Source organism: Quercus lobata, chromosome 10, assembly GCF_001633185.2.
Source record: "Quercus lobata isolate SW786 chromosome 10, ValleyOak3.0 Primary Assembly, whole genome shotgun sequence".
Classification (NCBI taxonomy): domain Eukaryota; kingdom Viridiplantae; phylum Streptophyta; class Magnoliopsida; order Fagales; family Fagaceae; genus Quercus; species Quercus lobata.
The window spans coordinates 58,071,094-58,090,204 of NC_044913.1; the positions used below are offsets into that span (position 1 = coordinate 58,071,094).

General features: G+C 34.7%; 1 protein-coding gene and 2 long non-coding RNA genes across 3 annotated transcripts; all 3 read right to left on the reverse strand.

Moving 5' to 3' along the window:
• Positions 1–3,445: 3,445 nt before the first annotated feature.
• Positions 3,446–5,543, reverse strand: LOC115965661. Its single transcript, XR_004086132.1, has 3 exons — positions 5,487–5,543; positions 3,916–4,331; positions 3,446–3,687 (listed from the first exon to the last, which is right to left on the reverse strand). It is a non-coding gene; the product is annotated as an uncharacterized LOC115965661 (long non-coding RNA).
• A 96-nt stretch (positions 5,544–5,639) lies between these two features.
• On the reverse strand, positions 5,640–6,744 carry LOC115965660. Its single transcript, XR_004086131.1, has 3 exons — positions 6,090–6,744; positions 5,823–5,975; positions 5,640–5,667 (listed from the first exon to the last, which is right to left on the reverse strand). It is a non-coding gene; the product is annotated as an uncharacterized LOC115965660 (long non-coding RNA).
• A 532-nt stretch (positions 6,745–7,276) lies between these two features.
• Positions 7,277–11,134, reverse strand: LOC115965073 (putative disease resistance RPP13-like protein 1). The gene is made up of 3 exons (XM_031084277.1): positions 10,869–11,134; positions 9,962–10,176; positions 7,277–8,418 (listed from the first exon to the last, which is right to left on the reverse strand). Exons 1-3 carry the CDS (start codon positions 11,132–11,134, stop codon positions 7,277–7,279), a joined length of 1,623 nt encoding a protein of 540 aa, XP_030940137.1.
• Positions 11,135–19,111: the final 7,977 nt, after the last annotated feature.

Here is a 19,111-nt window from a genome sequence, read left to right on the forward strand (position 1 = left end):
TATTGAAATGTATGGTGCTCAAAAAGCCAAAGGCTAACTCTCAATGTTAAAATATCAAAAATTTCAAGCACCAATCTCAAAAAAAGATGTATTATCCAAAAATGATCAAAAGTTATAACTTATGCAGAAGCCAAATGAAAAGCTTCTAAGTTTTGTAATCATTCTCTTGTGGGAGGTCATATATGCTCATTTCTATAATTGAGATTGTCCACTTGACTTAGTACTAGTTGTGTATAACTTGATTGAATTGATCATTGAAGCTTCACTCTGGTCTAAGGACTATTCCACATTTGATACATACACACAACACACAAGTCTAATGTTCAATAAATATCTATTTCATTTGTGTGATTGTACATGTTCAAATGTGATGTGTGTGTGCTCAACCATTTGTGGTTCAAACCAAAAAGATTTTTGTTCTTTTTGTTTGCTTTTGAAAGTAATTTGTATCACTCATGTTTTTCAAAGTTTTTCAATTTGTTTTTGTGTGAAAAACATATTTTCTGGGTTTTTTTGTGACCTATTTCATGTGTAAGTTCAACTGGGAGTTAAATGGTCCAATTCTCAAGTTTTTTAGTTTTGGACAAAGAGTTTCGTGACTGTTTCGCGGCTGTTTCGCGAGTAAGGCTTACCAGCAAAATACCAGCAAGATACCAGCGAAATTTTCGCGGGAAGCTAACCAGCGAGATACCAGCGAAAATTTTCAGATCAACTTTTTAAAGGGCATTTCATGGGACATTTGTTTTAAACTCCTCTCATCTTCTCCCAAACCCCTGTTTTAATGTTTCTACATCAAAACCCAACTAAATTCAAGTGTTTTTCATTTCATTAAAATCTCTAAGGTAATCTTTAACTCTTTTTATTGATTTTGATCTTTAGATTATGTTTTTGGGGGGTTTTATGTTCATAGTTGAGATTTTCTCAAATGGGAGTTGAAAAACTTATTTTTTTGTCAATCTTTTTTATTGTGCTTTGTTTTAAATGATGATTTACTTTGGATGCTGGCCCCTTATGGCAAAAATAAAATGTATTTAAGCAAGATTTTCATATGTTCATGCATTGTTTAACATACATGTATAGTGTGTGCACTATATATGTTTGATAAAATGCCCAAATGGCATTTTGTTATTGTTTTGTACTCCGATGAGTTCCAAACTTTGGGGATAACCATAATTTTTCATGTTTATCATGTTTTAATCATTGGTTGTGTGTTTTATACACTTTGCCCCGTGAGTGCTTATTCATGCATTGGTCATGCATCGGTCATGCATCTCACATGCATACTAGATGCACACTAGATGCACCTTCACTGCACACACTCTAATACTTAATATGTTTTGCACTTCACTCATGCTATTTAAGTCTTTTTAGACCTTTTAACTCTTATAACATGTTCTTGTGTCTATGTCATGCCTAGGTTTACATCATATTCCATTATCTTTAGCATGTCATGTATACTTTATGCTTTGTAGCACGTTTTAAGTTGTCTTTGTTTTTCATTTGAGCTTCATTTTCTCATTTATTTTGCACCCCTCATGCATCATACCCTTGCTCATATCTTCTTTTCTTTCCCTTCTTCCTCTTAATTGTTTTGTCTATTCGTGACAAAAAGGGGGAAAGTATACAGGTTTGTATCGTCATTTTTATATGACTCATGTGCACACTCTTAGGAGGAGTAATTCTACCTCGTGCACATTCATAGGGGGAGAAAGTCATAGGGGAGATGTATATACCAAGGGGGAGAAGACATTCTTTTATGAGAAAACCTTGTTTTACTTTATGCTTGTTTTCTTGTTGCTTTATGGTGCTTTGAGTTATGTCTAGTATCATCTATGCTTTGCTGCTTTCATCGCATCATGCTCTTGTGCCCTAGTAGGATCTTGTTCCTAGATGCATATACTTCATGTATTTTGCATTGGTCAAGTGTTGGACATGCAATTGATCCATGGGATTGCTCTTTACTGCGTTGCATGTTCGGATGATCATTTGCTTTGCTATATGATCATTGTAGTCATTCTCATATGACTGTTTTGGTGTATGATCAAGTTGCTCACATATTTCACATCATGTTTACTTGATGACAATTTACTTGTTACATTATACTTGTCCTTTTTATCACTTGATTTACCTTGAGGGTTTAATGTATTTTGTGCAAGTGTTTCAGGCTACAGGTATATATGTTCCAAGTGCTACACAGCTTCTAGACTTAGGTGTGAGTGAATTTTGCCATTGTTCCCAAACTCACGTTTAAGTCTGGAGTCTGTTATAGGGTGTTTTGTCACGGAATAGCCAAAGGGGGAGATTGTAAAGTTGTGATTTACAACTATGTTTTATTTTGGCTTTATTCCATGACAAAAAGTATTGTAATTACTTTAATTTATATCCTTGTACTTTGTGGGATTTTATTGTATTGAATTTAGTATTAAGTTGGTAAAGGCTCAAGCTTAAATGAAGAATCAGTAGATTTCGCGAGAAGCTCGTGAGAAGCTAAGCCGCGAAAGAGCCACGTGAGGAGCACATGACTAGAAGCTCAAGAGTCATGCTAGACTGTCGTTTTTGTGAGTGTCTCACGGGTAAGGCCTTCCCGCGAGATAGTCGCAAAACATTCTACCTGGAAGATTTTTTAGTGTCACTTCCCTACTCTTCACCCATACTATATATACCCTCATTACCCACAAATGTAATAGAGGTCATTTAGAGAGAAAACCCTAGATAGGTTTTCTATAATACACACACCCATTTTTTAGAAAGAGTTACTCATCCTTAGTGAGAATTCATTGTAGCCTCTTCTCCTTCCCTCTCCCATTATCATACCTTGAGAGGAGATTTGTACCCAAACACAATCCACACATTTTCAGAGTGTAGTGATTGTTTTTGGAGTTGCTAGGAAGTATTGGAAAAAGCCAAGGATGGCAGATGCAACATGGAGCTTGTTGTGGGATTCGGAGAGATAGACAAGACACGGTTCTTAGAAGACTTGTTGGAGTAGGAGCTTGGAGGGCTTAGGTACAACGGGTAGATTAGGCTTGGAGGGTCTCTTGCTAACCCATGTATCCCAACTTATTGTCTAGTGGATCGATTACCACTTGGAGGGCGGCGGAGAGGTTTTTCGCCAAGATTCTTCGGTTTTCTCTTCGATAACACATCGGCGTGTTATCTGTGTTTGCATTCTTCTTCACTACTCTTTTATATTTCATTTTACTACTGTGATTATATGAATATGTGTTAGAGTAGCTTGTTTGTTTATTCGCTCGCATTTACACTATTCCGCACTTAGAATTAAGTTAGTGTAAAATCTATCAAGCCGTAACTTTTATTTGGGGGTCTAAACAGCTATTGTGTTTTTAACACATTTTCGAGCTTTCAATTAGTTTATAAAATGAGTAAAGGTTAATGCATTCATTAATATTTATATACATATTATTTTTAAGAAAGAATAGAAAGAAAATGATAACATGGTTGCTAATGTAGCTCAACATAAACATCTTTTAGATAAATATAAATTTGTTTGATTTAAAGGAGAGTATCAGAGCAGGGGATTAAGTTCGTGAAAACTTAAAACCCATATTGTTTTAACAATATATATGTGAACTTCAAACAGCTTCCCCTTTTATCCACTCAGTAGTCGAACCATTTAGCGTCAACTCAAGCACTTCTTTCCTTGGGGCAATTATGGATGGACAGCTACTGCAATTTGGTCAGGTGACAGAAATGTCATCAATTTAGGCATATAAGCAAGATTATTGCATCCAATAAGTACCATATGTTCAAAGAGAGAAAAGGCTGCCCCACCAATCTGGAAAAATTTTACAATCCATATCAACAACTAGTATATGAAATAAAGAAATCATGAGGATAGGCCTTGATAAAAGGGAGACATCAGAAAAGAAGAAGATGAGATTTGAAGGAACTCACCAATTGTATGAACTCCAATCACATCGTCATCAAGTTAAGACCCATGTGGACTATGTGCGCAATAAGAAATATCCAGCTTTTCTTGTAAAGTGAGAGCATCACATGGTAATAACTTCACTTGAACTCTCTGACAAACCTTTCACTTGGTTAGCACCAAACAGCATGTAATTTAGATGGAATTAAACCTCTTCTTTCGCTGCCAGATAATAGAACCCCAAAATTCTGCTCCTGAGCAGATAAAAAAGCTAACCCACCACTCTGGCATAGCTTATATATCCTCAAAATATGATGCCTCCAACTATGTACGTGTTTAGGTGTCAAATTTCGGCTGATTGAAAACAAGGGCTTAGATTACTACAAGAAGAATAGGCCCCAAACTTGGTTTGTATCAATATGCTTGACAATGGACAAGAATCCTGCACCAAATCGGAAGCCACCATTGGCTCTTATATCAAAAGAAATGCTATGTATCACCAGCGGATAAAATTTTTTGAAATACTGTCTATGGATGCAATGACATAAAAAATATTAATAACATATATCATGGAATGAAAATGAATTAGATGCAACAAAACCAAGACTTACAAAACCACCTTTCAAATTTTACAAACCATAAATAAAGAAAAAGAGAAAAAGAAGAGAATCATTCCTACGATTTCTTCCTTGACTAGTTCTAGCTAGAAATATAATTTGTTTTGTTCTCCAAGTTAGTATTGCTGGTTCATAAACGTCTATTATTCTCTATGGAAATGACATGTTAGTCGCTAGCAAGATTACCCATTTTCTTTACAATTTTTTTTTCTTTAAAAATTTTTGTTGCCAGTGGGTAATGTTCTGAATCTTAATTTTGAAGATTCCATATTGTCTATGTTGTTGGTAAACTATCAAGCGTGATGAAGGGGTTCAAGATTTAACAACAACAACAAAGTCCTAGTCCCAAATTGTTTGGGGTCGGCCAAGGATCCTCAACAAGATTAGGGTCAGCCACATATATTCTTTTTCTGCATTTTGTTATGTCAAAAATTGTAGCCTCTATTATATCCTTAATTGAAATGTCCTTGTTAACTTCTACTAATAATCCTCCCATTATTTATTTTTTCTTCCTTCTTCTTTTTGTTCACTTCTTAGCAATGAGCTGTTCAAGAGAAATATAATGCTAAAACTGTCAACTTCAACTCTAAAGCTAGAATTAGAGATTTTTTTTGGGAATAGTACTATTTGAGAATTATGCAATTATCAAATCAAATGTCAGAGAGAACAGAGGAAACAAACGTGAATGTTGTTTGAAACAGAACTCTAATGTTAATCATGTACAAGTGATCGAATATCTTTTTTCATGATAAAAAGCATACATAATCTTTTTTTAATTGTTAAATTTAAGTATTAGAAACAACTAATTACTACGCAGTTGGATAATATCCATCAAATAACCCTAGAGGCACATCATTCAGTTAAATTTGTGAATTACACTAGGGAAGTGAGTATATGACGAGAAATAAATAGCAGATTCTTTGGAATTAGGTTGTAAAAAAATAGAGAAAAAGAGAAATCTATAAAAGAGATGGACTTACCACAATGTTCCTGTATTAATGGAAAATGGGCAATCTTTTCTTTGACAGGAGAAGTTTGGTGAGTCGTCACATGAAGCTCTTGAAAATTGTTAGTATTCAGCTTTGAAGAGAAGTTTCCAATTTCTTTTCTTTCTTTCTTTCTTCTTTTTTTTTTTTTTTTTGGTGACAGAAAAATGAATAACTTAAAGAAGAAGAAGAAAGTATTAGGGGAAACTGAATAGAGGAATAATTAAATCAGATAATTCAAGGAATATGAGCAATCTTTGATAATTTTGTGGTTGGTTAATTCAACATGAGAAAAGCTCAGATCTGTCCTAGACCAATCTGCACAGCTACCTGTAGATATGTTCATAATCGATTCTGATATTTGGAATGTAGGAAATGTTGGACCACTCTGCGCTGCTCCCCTTTGCACATCTTTCCTTTAATTTGGGGCAATTAAATTGCCATTTCTAGTTCTCCACATCCAGGCAACCCATTTTGGAAAAACTGAAGAAAGAAAGGAAGAAATTGGAGGTAATTACAGGGAAAAAAAAATTCTTGGAATATGGGCAATTTTGAACAGATGAGCAGAGGATTTTAGGTACGAGTGAGTACACTTACCGCTCATCTTCTCCAATGATAATTTGTACGATCTTCAAATAGCTTCCTCAAGATAATCGTCGATCCAGATACTTGGAATATGGGCAATTTTGGACCACTCTGCACCACTCACCTTTGCACATCTTTCCTTTAATTTGGAGCAATAATAAATCTCTAATTTGGTGATGCGTCCCATGGCTTGCGCTGTGAGCAGATACATCAGGTTGTTGCAGTTGCAAAGGTACAGGTATTGAAGAGAAGAAAGGTTGCCCAACCACTCAGGCAAAGCTTCCATTCCGTCAAATTCAGATATGTCCAGTCTTGTAAGGGCGGTGAAGCTTTGAATTTTGTCTGGGAGAGAGTTGAGTTTAGTCCACCCATACAACTGTAGAATTTGGAGGGACTCGTACGAGTGTTGGAAGGGAGTGGAATCGATGAGACTGGGGAAAGCATCCAGCTCCTCACAAAACGGACCAATGTCCAAATACTTTAACTCGGAAAAGCGCCACTTTGGCAGACAAGTCAACTTTCCACCATTTCTAATTTTTATTTTGGTAGGATATTGCAATTCTGGAGTTGATACCAAATTAGGACAATCGCTGATTTCTAATTGGGTAACATTGCACGAATTTTGTAGCTCCGGAATACATATCAAATTGGGACATCGCTTTATAATCAATTCTTGAAGAAACCAACAAGATTGTATCCCACTGGATAAAACTTCAACACCACACTCTGATATCTCCAAGCGTCGAAGGCTCCAACTTCCTTGTTTTGGTATACTTGGAAAGGACTTTATGATGATGCCAAAATCGTTAGTTGGGTCACTCGTTCAATCCGGACTTTAGATGATCTTATAGGACCTGCAAGATAAAGAGAGATAGATCGAAGAGACCACCGGGTTGTGCCCGATGAAGGAGCATCCGATGCTTAAATTAGTATCAACCCATATTTCTTTTATTTAGATAGTGTTTTGTTGTAGCTTTTGATGTACCTTCACAAGTGAGACGGACTGTCCCTTTTATAGGTGATTTGGATAGCTATTGTACATAATTGGAGGTGATTATTACTCGTGTAACAGTTATCGTATTGATGGGCGTTTAAGACCGATGAGTAATGGTAGCCATTAATGTGTTGAATGTGCTTGAGCGGTTACATCTTTTGGTCTGTTAATGATATGGACGACCTTAATGTTTTTTTTGGACTCATCACTTTAGATTAGGACAACGCTCTACTTTCAACTCCTCATGGATACTGAGTTCCGGGAAATAACTCAATTTCTCACATCCATATATATGGAGCGAATTGAGATTGTAGCGTATGAACTGTGGACTCTCATGTGACGAGATGGACTCCGAATCATCACAATTGCATATGCAGATGGACTCTAAATCATCACAATTCCATATCTCCATATGCATCCAACTTTTTTGCAAAAGCTGATCTGGTATAGAAGCAAGTTTTGAAATATTAGAAATACATAGGGACCCGAGTCTGTCAAGCTTGCTACTAATCTGTTCAAATGCCGTGATGCAGATTCTGCGTATATCTAATTTCTCAAGGGATGGAAAATGACATGGAGCACTTGTGAGTTGGCTACACTCTCGAATGATCAACTCCTCAAGGCAAGGAAACACCATTCCTGTCGTCCTTGTTGGCCCCGTTGCGTCCTTCCATTCCACTAGATTGGGCATGCTCTGCAAACAAAGTTTTTTCAACGATGGGAACAATGCATTTCTGCAACTGCCCTTATTATAGTTGTCGTCATTATTATAGTTGCCGTAAAACTCAGTACCTATGCATGTTAGGTTCTCCATTTCTATGATTTCAAGATCCCTAAGAGAGGATAGAAGCCCCAGTGTGGGAAGAACCTCACATTTGTTGCAGGCCTTTAATTTGATCTCGATCAAATTGTCAAATAGCGAAAAACCACGCCTAGCATTTTGACCTGTCAACATCCATGGTGGGAATTTCTTTCCTTGATAGTATTGGATTGTTAAGCTCTTCAAATATCGATGAGGTTGGAGACCTTCCAACACCTCTTCGTCATTATTGTGGTTGCCTTCACTTTTCTCACTCCAATAATATCCCAACTTGTATATTTTGGCCTTTTCTAGTAAATTTGCACTTCTGGCTTCTTCTTTATCTCTCACGTGCTCTACACAATAGATGTGTAATTCTCCTCTAAGTTGATTTAAGCATCCCAATTCTTCAATCCTATGAACTGCGTCTTGACCCACAGTGAAAAATGGCAATGTTTGTAGACACGTCAATTTCCCTATATCTTTAGGTGTTCTCTTGATATAAATATGTCTCAAGTTAATCAATTTCCTCAGGTCTTTTGGAAGCTCTTTAAGATAATTGCAAAACTCAATTATTAAAGTTTGCAAATTGTAAAGCTTGGTGATGGACTTTGGCAATGCTTTGATGGAGGTACTTGAGAGGTGGAGAAGCCTCAAATGAATTAATTGACCAATTGAACTTGGCAATTCTTTTTTAGTATACCCATATAATTTCAGAACACGTAAGCATTTAAAATCTAATAACTTAATGCCAAGTGCAACATCTTCCAAAATAAATGTGAGCAATTTTTTGACTCCTTTTGAAAATGGAATTCTTGGTACAAATTTTCCATTGAATTGGATGAATAAATGTCTTACATGGTTGATATCATTCCCCAAATCCTCCTTCAAAATGTGTTGGGGAAAAATCCTAATCCACTCTATGTCTATGTGTGAATTAAAATTAATGACTACCAAGCAATAGCAATATTATGGAAACAAAAAAAATTCCAACAAGCACCACATAAACACAATCACACAAGAACACCAAATCTTACCTGGAAAACCCTCTAGTGTAGAGGGAAAAACCACGGGGCAGCTCCGAAAAATATCTACTATGAAATAGAGATTACAACTATCAAGTTTATGCTAAACTTGTGTTCACAATAAATTGGATATACAAAAAATAAATCTCAAGGAGTAAATACAATCTCACCACAAAGCCAGTAGCAAAATCTTCATCTGAATACTCCAACTCTCCATGGTTGTAGCACTCAAAAACTCCATGAGAACTCCACCAATTTATCTTCCTTGTGTAACTTGAGCAAAGAAAAATGTCTCCTTTTTCTTTTTCACTCTCTCACACTCTCACTGTGTTTCTCTCTATTTCTTCTCACGGACTACACCTCTCAAAATGACTGAATATCTCTTTGTGTTTTGCTCTCTCTGGAACTCACACACACTGGCCGAATGTGGCTCTCTGTTTCTTGCTTCAGCACTCTACAAGGCCGAATGGCCTTTTCTTCTTTCTTTTCTTTTTCTTCAGCGTGTCTCACACGCCTAAGTCACTGCCCAAAGAAAATGGCATGCTGACTTTTGGAAGCTTTGCATCACTTCTCATTAAATGGAAAGCTGAATTTGAAGACTCTTGGAACCAAGCTCATAAATGAGCTTTGACAAGGCATGGCAAGCAAGTGGGCTGGACCCACACGGTAAGGCACCCAACAAAATGAAGGTCTTAGATTTTGAAATTGAGAGAGTAAGATCATGTACCAAATCATGCATCTTATAACTGATAATATTGCCAAGCTCATCCTATTTCACATCTTGGAAAAAGGAATTCGACAACAAGATATCAAAATACATGTTACCAATATCCTCCATCACTAAATGACTTCCTTGGGATGGTTGAAGGGACCCTTCAGCCATCCAAAGTTGAATTAATTCTTCTTTTTTAATGTCATAATCTTTGGGAAAACATGAAAAATATGAAAAACATTGTAAGAGATGGTGATGGAAGATGATCAAAGCTGAATTTTAATATTGGTAACATTTCATTGCTATCATGTAGTGAATTCCAAACTTCATTATTTTCAATTGCCAACCATTTACTTTTCTCCTTTTTACGTGACATTGTCCCTCCTAAAACTGTTGCTACTAATGGAATCCCTCCACATTTTTTAGCAATTTTCCTTCCAATGGCCTCCAAATCTAGATTTAATGGAATTGCAGATACTCTTTTCTTGATTATGGACCAACATTCTTCTTCTTGTAGTTTATTCAAGTGATGTCGAGGAAGTGTCTCTATGATTCTTGCCACATTGTCACTACAGGTTGTAACAATAATGCAATTTCCCAAATTTGAATTAATTGCAAGCAAACAACTCATTAAAGTGTCCCATATCACATGATCTTCATTCCATACATCATCAGGTATGAGAAGATATCTTTTACCTTTCAACTGTATTTTAAGACATTCAAGTATTTCACTCTTATTTTTTAATGTACATGAATTATGGGTAAGGGACTCAAGAATCTCTCTCAAAATCCTTTTATCATTGAAATTATTTGAGACATATATCCATATTGTTTCATCAAAATGTCTATTTACTAGTTCGTAATTGTAAACTAGTTTTGCTAAAGTCGTTTTTCCCAAACCTGCCATTCCAACTATAGGAATGACCGAGGGTTGTTGATTGGTTGCTTTAATCAACAAGTTCACTATACTTGAAACAAGATTTCCCCTTCCTACAACTCTTGAATGATCAAGAAAAAAAAAAAATGGAGTCTGTGAAGGAGTCTGTCACTCGATGGCTTGGGATAATCTCAGGATTATCATTTACTGGTCTAGCTCTAGTGAGTCCAAAACCATTTGTTTTATCATTAATCCTTTTTAGTGAATCACCAATAGTCTTAACTTTGTTTGCCAGCTTGATACGGAATGCAATGGGATTTGAAAATGAAAAGAAAAAGCGCACCTAGCTTTCTCTTCATTTGGTTTTGGATCTCTACCTTTCACCAGAGAATCTCATAAGCAAACTCGTCCAGCACGTCATCAGCATCATAAGCAACATCTTTAAGCCTCTGTAGCCAACGCCTCACGGACCGGTCACTCTCTTGCCTTCTCTCTGCATCAGCCAACACATCTTGAATCATCTCTAATGAGTCAAGAAGCCGTGTCAGGTCCTCCTTGAAACCCCAAGCAAGGCTGATCTGCTCAGTAGCAACTGAAATCAGCTTGCCTAGTATTTCGTCAGCAAAAACACTGAGGATAGTCTCTGCCATCTTTGGTTTGGTGTTCTGATAAGTCAGAAGTAGCTGAAAGTATTTGGAAACAATAGAAGAATGTGATGTTAGGGACTAAGGTAACAAAGACATATGTTGAGAATCAGATAACCCAAATATCAACTTGCACACACGTCGTGTCTTTTACGTACGATATATGGGATGCTTTTGGTTTCCAAATTATTTTTTTGGTCTGCTTTTTAACTTTTGGGAGACTGGAACATGCCTACCATCATATAGTGGATTATGTGCTTTCTCTAAGCCATTGAAGCTAAAGATGCTTATCAAATGAATTAAGAGAAGCTAAAAGAAACAAAACGGAATAGTGGAGATTTATTACCACCAAAAAAACAAAATGGAATGATGGATTGTGTGCTTTTTCAAAGCCAATAAATCAAGAGTACTCTTTTATTTATTTTTTTTCTTAAATTTTATAATAAAGAAATAAACCCCAAATACAGGGATTAGAGGGAATGAAATTTTTGAAAGACTTACAATATGATACACACTCAAAGAGCCTACTCTTAACAATAGTTGTATATTATGGAGTAATAATAAAGCGCTTCTTCACTGTTACTCTCACATAATGTGGATCCCATGCATTATGAGAGCTATCATCCATACAATTGCTACGAGAGATATCTCTCATGGATCAAATGCTTTGCAAATTCAAATTGCACCCTTCTCTTATGGCAAAATGTAGAAAAAAAACTGAGTGAACATAATATTGAGAAGATAGCTTAAAAAAAAAAAAAAACTTCTAGAAATAAAAATATTAAAAAAAAAATCTTTGAGATAAAATATTAAACTAATTATATATTTCTTATAATAATAATTGACATGAACGCCTCTTCATCTAAAGGGTATTTAGATGTTGGTCTTATGTTCAAATTGAAAAGGAATTAGTAGGTACCTCATAAATATTTAAAAAACAAAAAAAAAAATACTTAGGGCCTGTTTGGTACATCTGTTTAAACACATGTTTTCAGTTTTTAAATAACATTACACATATTTTCACACACTTTTTCACCCACACGTATTTCCAAAAAAACTAAAAACTGCTGTTTAAACACACATACCAAACGGGCCCTTAGGCTCTTGGCCATACTAATTATGGGGAAATTATTGTGTATTCCGGAGTACCATAAATGCGTACTCCCTTCTCTCACATAAATCCCACTAATTAAATTCATAGTGGGACTCACCATTCATGTGAGAGAAGGGAGTACGCATTTATGATACTCCGGAAGTACCTAATAATTTTCCTTAATTATGTATGGTGAACGTAATTTGGAATTTTTTTAGTGAAATAAGTTATGAAGAGAACATAAGAGAAAGAAAGGACCCCAAATTTGAAAATTATGGCTTAAATCACTTTTAAGCTAATCCAACAATTAACACCAAATTTAAGTGATTAACCAATTATATAGTACATGGACATCAAAATTAGCATGGATAAACATGTAAAACATAAACAATTAGCAACCCACATAAAATTTAAAGACTCAGTGGTACCACTGCTAGAAACAATCCACTAAAATGTGGAGCAATCTTGTCTTCGCAACCAAGCACTGATTACACCTTCAAGCCTCATGGCTATATATGGGTGTGCTCCACTGATTCCCAAAAGTCCAATCAACACTCAATTGTAGTGATGGAAATGATAACTGATATTCCTCTCGACCAAGAGTCCCATGAAAGTCCGCCGAAGTTGTCTCTCAACCAAAATTCAAATGCCTGACACGTGCTACTCCAACTTGCTCGACCAAAACTTCTTTTCTTCAGCAACTTCCGTTTTAGCTCTTGAACCCTTAACCCAGTTACAAATGAATCCACAAAATACAAAAATACAATATATCTCTCTTGCTAATTCAAGGTTTGATTAGTTTGTATCCTCTGAAGCTTTAATTTGTTTGTGTAGTGTCTCTCTCTGCCAATCACCCACTTTCACATGCACGAAAATTGTTTGATAAAATACCTGACTGAGAGTGTTTTGCTCTTTTTCTAGATTTACATTTTGTACAATGCCCAGGTTTAATAAGTGGACATGTATACTTCTTCCTAAAGTATATTAATGATTTGGTAAAATTTAGCACGTGGTTTTTTGTTTTTGTTAATGTTTGATGTACTTTTATTGTAGAAAAGCTAAGGCTTTTGCCCCTTTTGTTGAGTATATAGATACTCATCAGCATTAACTCAAGCTTGATTTACATTACAGTTCAATTATAGTATACATGGTACACTAAGGACAGAGCATGCTCAATGTCTTACAAGCATCTACACTCGACAATACATATTCCATGTCTTAGAGATACCCAATATGCAAAATCCATTTGCAATCCATGAACCCAGAACATATTCTATAGGAATTAAGTTCTTGGTCTCAGCTTCTTAAAAGATTTTCTTTGAATTGTCTATATAAAATATTTTTGAAATATTATGTTAATCTATAATTTTATAAAGAACACTCTTCCACCATTGAGTTTCCTGATCAGACTTGAAATTTACGTACTCTTATTTAAACCTAACCCACATATGTAAGAGGTTTGTGATGTTGACGTGTTTAGTGTCCATATGATGCCTTCATCCCTCTCTATATATGCACCTACTTTGATGTCTTACTGGGCACATTACTAATGGCATAAGCACAAGTGTAATGAGAGTCAGCTGATCATTGACATAGCTTTTGTCTAGCTGAAAAGTAGTTTTTTCTTTTTCTTAACATGCCTTTATTTGAATGCCTTTCTACTTGAAGTTTCTGCTTGCTTTTGAGAAGCCTTGAGTAGAGTTAGATAATGCAGTTGCTTCGAATTTAGTGATGGCATTGACTTGACATGTGATTATCTCTGTCTAAAAATTCTTTATTCACCTTTGTCTTTAGATATCAGAGCAGATTCAAGATGCTACTCTTTACCTTAATGCTGGATCTACAAAAAATTTCCAATTTATGGTGGCATTTCATGCATTCCTGGACCTTGGAGTGCGTGGTATTTGTAGTTTCTCTTGACGCAGTAAGCTAATAATGTCATGTGTCTTTTGACATGTCTTTTATCGCTTCTTTCAACCTGCTATGGATAAGTTTAAGGGAAATGCTAACGAGTGCCCTTAGGGCACTAGTTAATAATCCATATAAAGAAAGTTTTTATGGGAAATGAAAAAAAAAAGTAACTAATATTATGACAGTTTTTTTCATTTCCCATAAAAGTGGTATCAAAACTTTCCTAAAATTGATTATTAATGAGTGCCCTAAGGGCACTCGTTAGCAAAACCCTAAGTTTAAATAACTTCACATGTGAACATACTTCATAAATAGATGTCTGTATCAGTATGTGCATGTGTGCATGCGTGATTGCATGGGTGCCAGATATGGTAGCAAACCATCTTAGAGCTTACCCAGTTTATTTCTCACATCTCAAGCATGTTGTAATTTGTATTTGCTTCGACTCTAGGTTATTGATTGGAACTCAATATGACGCTACAAAGAAAATAGTGGTCATCTCATCTCATCATATGTTTGTTAAGCAAGATTTTTATCTAAATGCTACCTAATATCTCATCCCTCTACCACTTGAGCCAAGGCCCAATTGCTACATCTTGCCTTTTTTTTTTCAAGTGAACTATAGTTACTTTTTTTTGGGATAAGTTAGTAAACTATAAGTATTACACTACTATTTCTCAATATATAAGAGAATCTATTGTTGTCACCATTGGACGCATTATTAAGACTTTACTTTAGATGTAACTTTGTGTTCCTTGATACTTAATTTTTGACAGGGTGCACAATCTATCTATCTGTGTTTGTTTGTGAGCTTTTACTGTTGTCGTATAAATTTCATGTCAAGACTGTCTTTTTGATGCTAAATTCCTGCACAAAGTTCCCATTTTTGGTGTGGATCCATATGTATGTTTCTGTTCCTATTTGGGTTTATTGGACATGAATTATGTTTATGTATATTGCATTGCCTGCCTTATACATGGATTTGTAATATGATGACGTAGTTACCATGGATTCTAGACATAGTGTTTCTGGTATATTTTGTATAATCTAACCAATGGTGTGTCATTTGTCGAATTCCTCCTTATTTTATATGTGTACACATCTGATAACTGTTGTTTGTTGTATTAGATATATTGGAATTTATATTATCTATTTGGGACAATTTTTAGCCTTGAAATTGTGGAATGTTTTTGGTAGATTACCCACACACACGCACACAAAAAAAAAAAGTCTCATAACAGTTTTTTGTGGGATTGTAAAATGATTGGTAGAGTTCTATCACCATAGAAGACAGATTTGGTTGTTTTTGCTATATATATATATATATATATATAAACCTGAGGAGAAAAAGTAAATTTCATTTTAAAGTTCAACATATAGATTTGTTCTCATGTAACATTGAATCGTTTATATAGTGATTTGTTTCACTTTGTAAATCTAGTCATTCCTAGAGGAGATTGAGACACTCTCACTAAGTTGAGGAGTTCATTTTTATTTTGTAGTTGTAAAATAAGTCCACCAGAAGTTGTAAATTTGTTTAGGTAAATTGAAAGTGACCTCTTAGTTTTTTTTGTCATTGGACACGATATATATGTAGAGATGTAGAGTGATGCATAGTGATTAGTTCTTTTAGATGCCTCCTAACTTATTAGATATGTTTGAACAGGTCTACTTTATTTGAAGGGATAATTACACTTTACCCACATGTGGTTTGCCTCTAATTTGACTTGTCTACCCGTGGTTTCAATTTTGACACTTTATCCACCTGTGATTCCCTCCGTTACTAATTCATAACCCACCTCTGTTAAAATTAAGGGTAAATCGGTATTTTTGCTCAAGGTTTATGTCTCTCTCCTCCCAAAACAAAAAATAGCACAAAAATGCAAGAGAAAGAAGATCAAAAAGTGGAATTTGTCTCTCTCTCCATTCACACAAATCTTGAACATGAAGAACATACCAAAAAAAAAAAAAAAACCAAGATCAACCTACACAAGATCACTGACTTAATGACTTAGATTGTCCAGTTTCTAAGCAAGAATAATGCACCTTTCACTGTTAACATTTACCCTTTCCTAAATCTTTATGGTAATGACAATTTCCCAATTGACTATGCCTTCTTTGATGGAGTAAGCCAGCCCGTCGTTGAACGAAGAACGAAGAACAGAGTGCTCAAATATTCTCTTTTCCAACATTTCTCATACACACAAATTCAACTAAATACAAAAAATTTCATCCCAAACATCTCCAAATCCAGTAAATCAAAACCTAACCAAATCAATAATAAAACATCTAAATCATCCAAAATAACCAACAAAGCTATAAACTTCACAATCAAACCAAATCAATAATAAAACCCATGGTTGAAAACCCAGATCGGTAGTGATTGGGTGGGAATGAAGTGAGCGAAGCATAGAACTCGGAGGTCTTGCTGTTGTTCAACACGCAGAGCGGCTTGATCGAGTGGTCGTGGAGGTCCCAGAGGCGGATGAAGTCACCTATAATCTTTTTCATTCTTATAATCTAAATTTCTGACTTTATTTGTGTTTGAAATAGCTGTGTAAAAGTCAATTTCTTTTTGGGTTTGTCTCATATTTTACATACCCAGTTGAGTTTGGCCTTGTGGGTCTTCTTTATTTGGATAAATTTCCTGTTTGTTGATATGAATTCCCCAAAGTTTGTTAGGATGGCTTCTACCAGTCAAATTCGGCTTCTACATGACTTGTGCTATCAGATTGAGAGATGAGGGGAAGGAAACAAATGAAAATTGATATTCATCCAAAAAAGGAGAGAGGGATTAAGAAGATAAATTTAAGATTTAGAGCAACTACAAAGTAACTTTATTCATGTTGTTCGTCTCACTCATGAGCTAAGGAGTGTTTTGATTTGTTTGGACTTTTGTTTTTGACATATTATGTGTTAGAGTAACGGCTAAAGGAGAGGTGGGTTACAGATTAGTAACGGAGGGAATCACAAGTGGGTAAAGTGTCAAAATTGAAACCACGGATAGGCAAGTCAAATTAGAGACAAACCACAGGCGGGTAAAGCGTAATTATCCCATATTTGAAATGGTAGGGCAGTGGCTAAATCGGACTCTGATTCAACATCTCATTAGCAAAGTTCATGCCTTGTTTTTGATTAGTTTATTAACCCCCAATGTGATATTGATGAAAGGTAAATTCCATTAGACCTAAAATGAATTTTCAAAATGTATTAATTTATGTTTTCCTTTAATCTGTTATAGTTCTATATTGCGCTTTAAATCTAATGCCATATAATGATTTGTTGACTTTACCTCCTCATGAAAACTGCTTCATATCTGGAATCTCTTCCTAAACTTGCTAACAACGTGTTCAAATCTACACTCTCCTGGAGTGACCTTGAGTACCAAGGGAAAACACTTCACTCTTCTCTATGCTTATTAAGATATTATTGGTATTCATTCTAAAATGGAACTCAACAGACCAAATTTATTATTATGAGATTTGAAAAACTCATTGGTCTGTGTGGTCTGTAATTGTTATTTATATTTTTACAAGAAATGTTCTTTTATTTTTTAGTTTACAAACTTTGGCATTACATTTTTATTGCTAAACATGACTGTGCGAGCTTATGTAATTTTAAATCAAATGATTTTTTTTATCTTGCTTTGTGTGTGATTGATCTTAATAGTCAACTTGCCATATATTAACTTACATAATGTCATTAATAATTTGAAATGAAAGGTTTAGGACCATTAAGAGATCAAACAAGAGGCGGTTCCAAAGCTACTACATGAATCTTTAGAGAACGAGATTAGTAAAGTTGAGCATAGATAATTTATATAGCTTTTACACAAAAGGATAGATTATATGTTCAATTAATGACTAAATCATGATCAAATGCACACATCTAACAATTACTGATAAAATTTATTTAAAAAAAAAAAAAATGCATACATCTAACTCTTGCTTTGAGCATGAGGTGACGGTGTTATTTATTTTTCTCACCATAATCCAGATTTAAAAAATATTGACATGTATAAACACTTGTGCCGTGAATTAGTTTTCGTTTTTTCCCCCTACAACATATCTAGCTTCCTTAGTTTTGTGTGTAAGGAAACATTTTTGTAATAATTAATTCCTATATTTTAGTTTGGTGATTATAAAAAAAAAATCAAAAAAAGTGAAAACTTCATTTAATTGTAAACAATGGTTTTATAAAATGCTCAATAACTCTCCAAAAATGGTAAATAATGTTAGCTTCCGTATGAAATAATCTAGATCAATTGTATGTTCTAATTAAAACTGTATATCCTCCCGCTTAATACATTATGTTTCCTTGAAAACAATTTTTTTTTTAAGTTTTAAAAAAAAAAAAAAAAACACTTTTAAATAACAAATATGGACTGCCTAACTTATAGAGTATATATTACTCTATATCAATTATACTCCATCAGATAATAATCATATTATTTTGAGTTGGGTTTGAAATTGATACTTATATGACTCATCTACATATCCCCTTTACACTTAACAAAATAATAATAATAATGTCAAAATTTATGGCGCATCTCACCGGTCTGCAGCAAGTGCTATTAGAAACTGATGCTTCATGCAACTATAACGGCAACCATAGTTTTTTGTTTTTGTTTTTGTTTTTTTATTATAAAGCAAACAAACTTGACTGTTGGCTGAAACACATCTCTAATATTAATCACAATCACGTAGAAGAGTATTATTATGTTTTCCCCATACATAAGAAATAAGCATACATACTCTTATTAAACTGTTGAATTTAAATATTAGAAGCAAAGACCCTTGGATTGTGTTATGTTGGAAAAGATAATAATGTCCTGGGCAAAAAGAGAGATTTATATAACTGAACTTGTTTGCAGCTAAATACATTTCAGCCCCCCAAGGCTCAATTGGATAACAACCATCGAATAACCTAAATTTTGTGAAGTAAACTAGGAAAGTGAGTATATGCTGGGAAAGAAAAAA

Bases quoted from the DNA above. Each gene is read 5' to 3' on its own strand.
- LOC115965073 (XM_031084277.1), bottom strand. From the start codon at position 11,134: ATGGCAGAGACTATCCTCAGTGTTTTTGCTGACGAAATACTAGGCAAG. The intron at 10,177-10,868 runs GTGAAAGGTAGA...TACAACCTGTAG, and splicing joins TTTGCTTATGAGATTCTCTG to TGACAATGTGGCAAGAATCA. The intron at 8,419-9,961 runs GTAAATGGTTGG...ATTATCTTAAAG, and splicing joins GTCACGTAAAAAGGAGAAAA to AGCTTCCAAAAGACCTGAGG.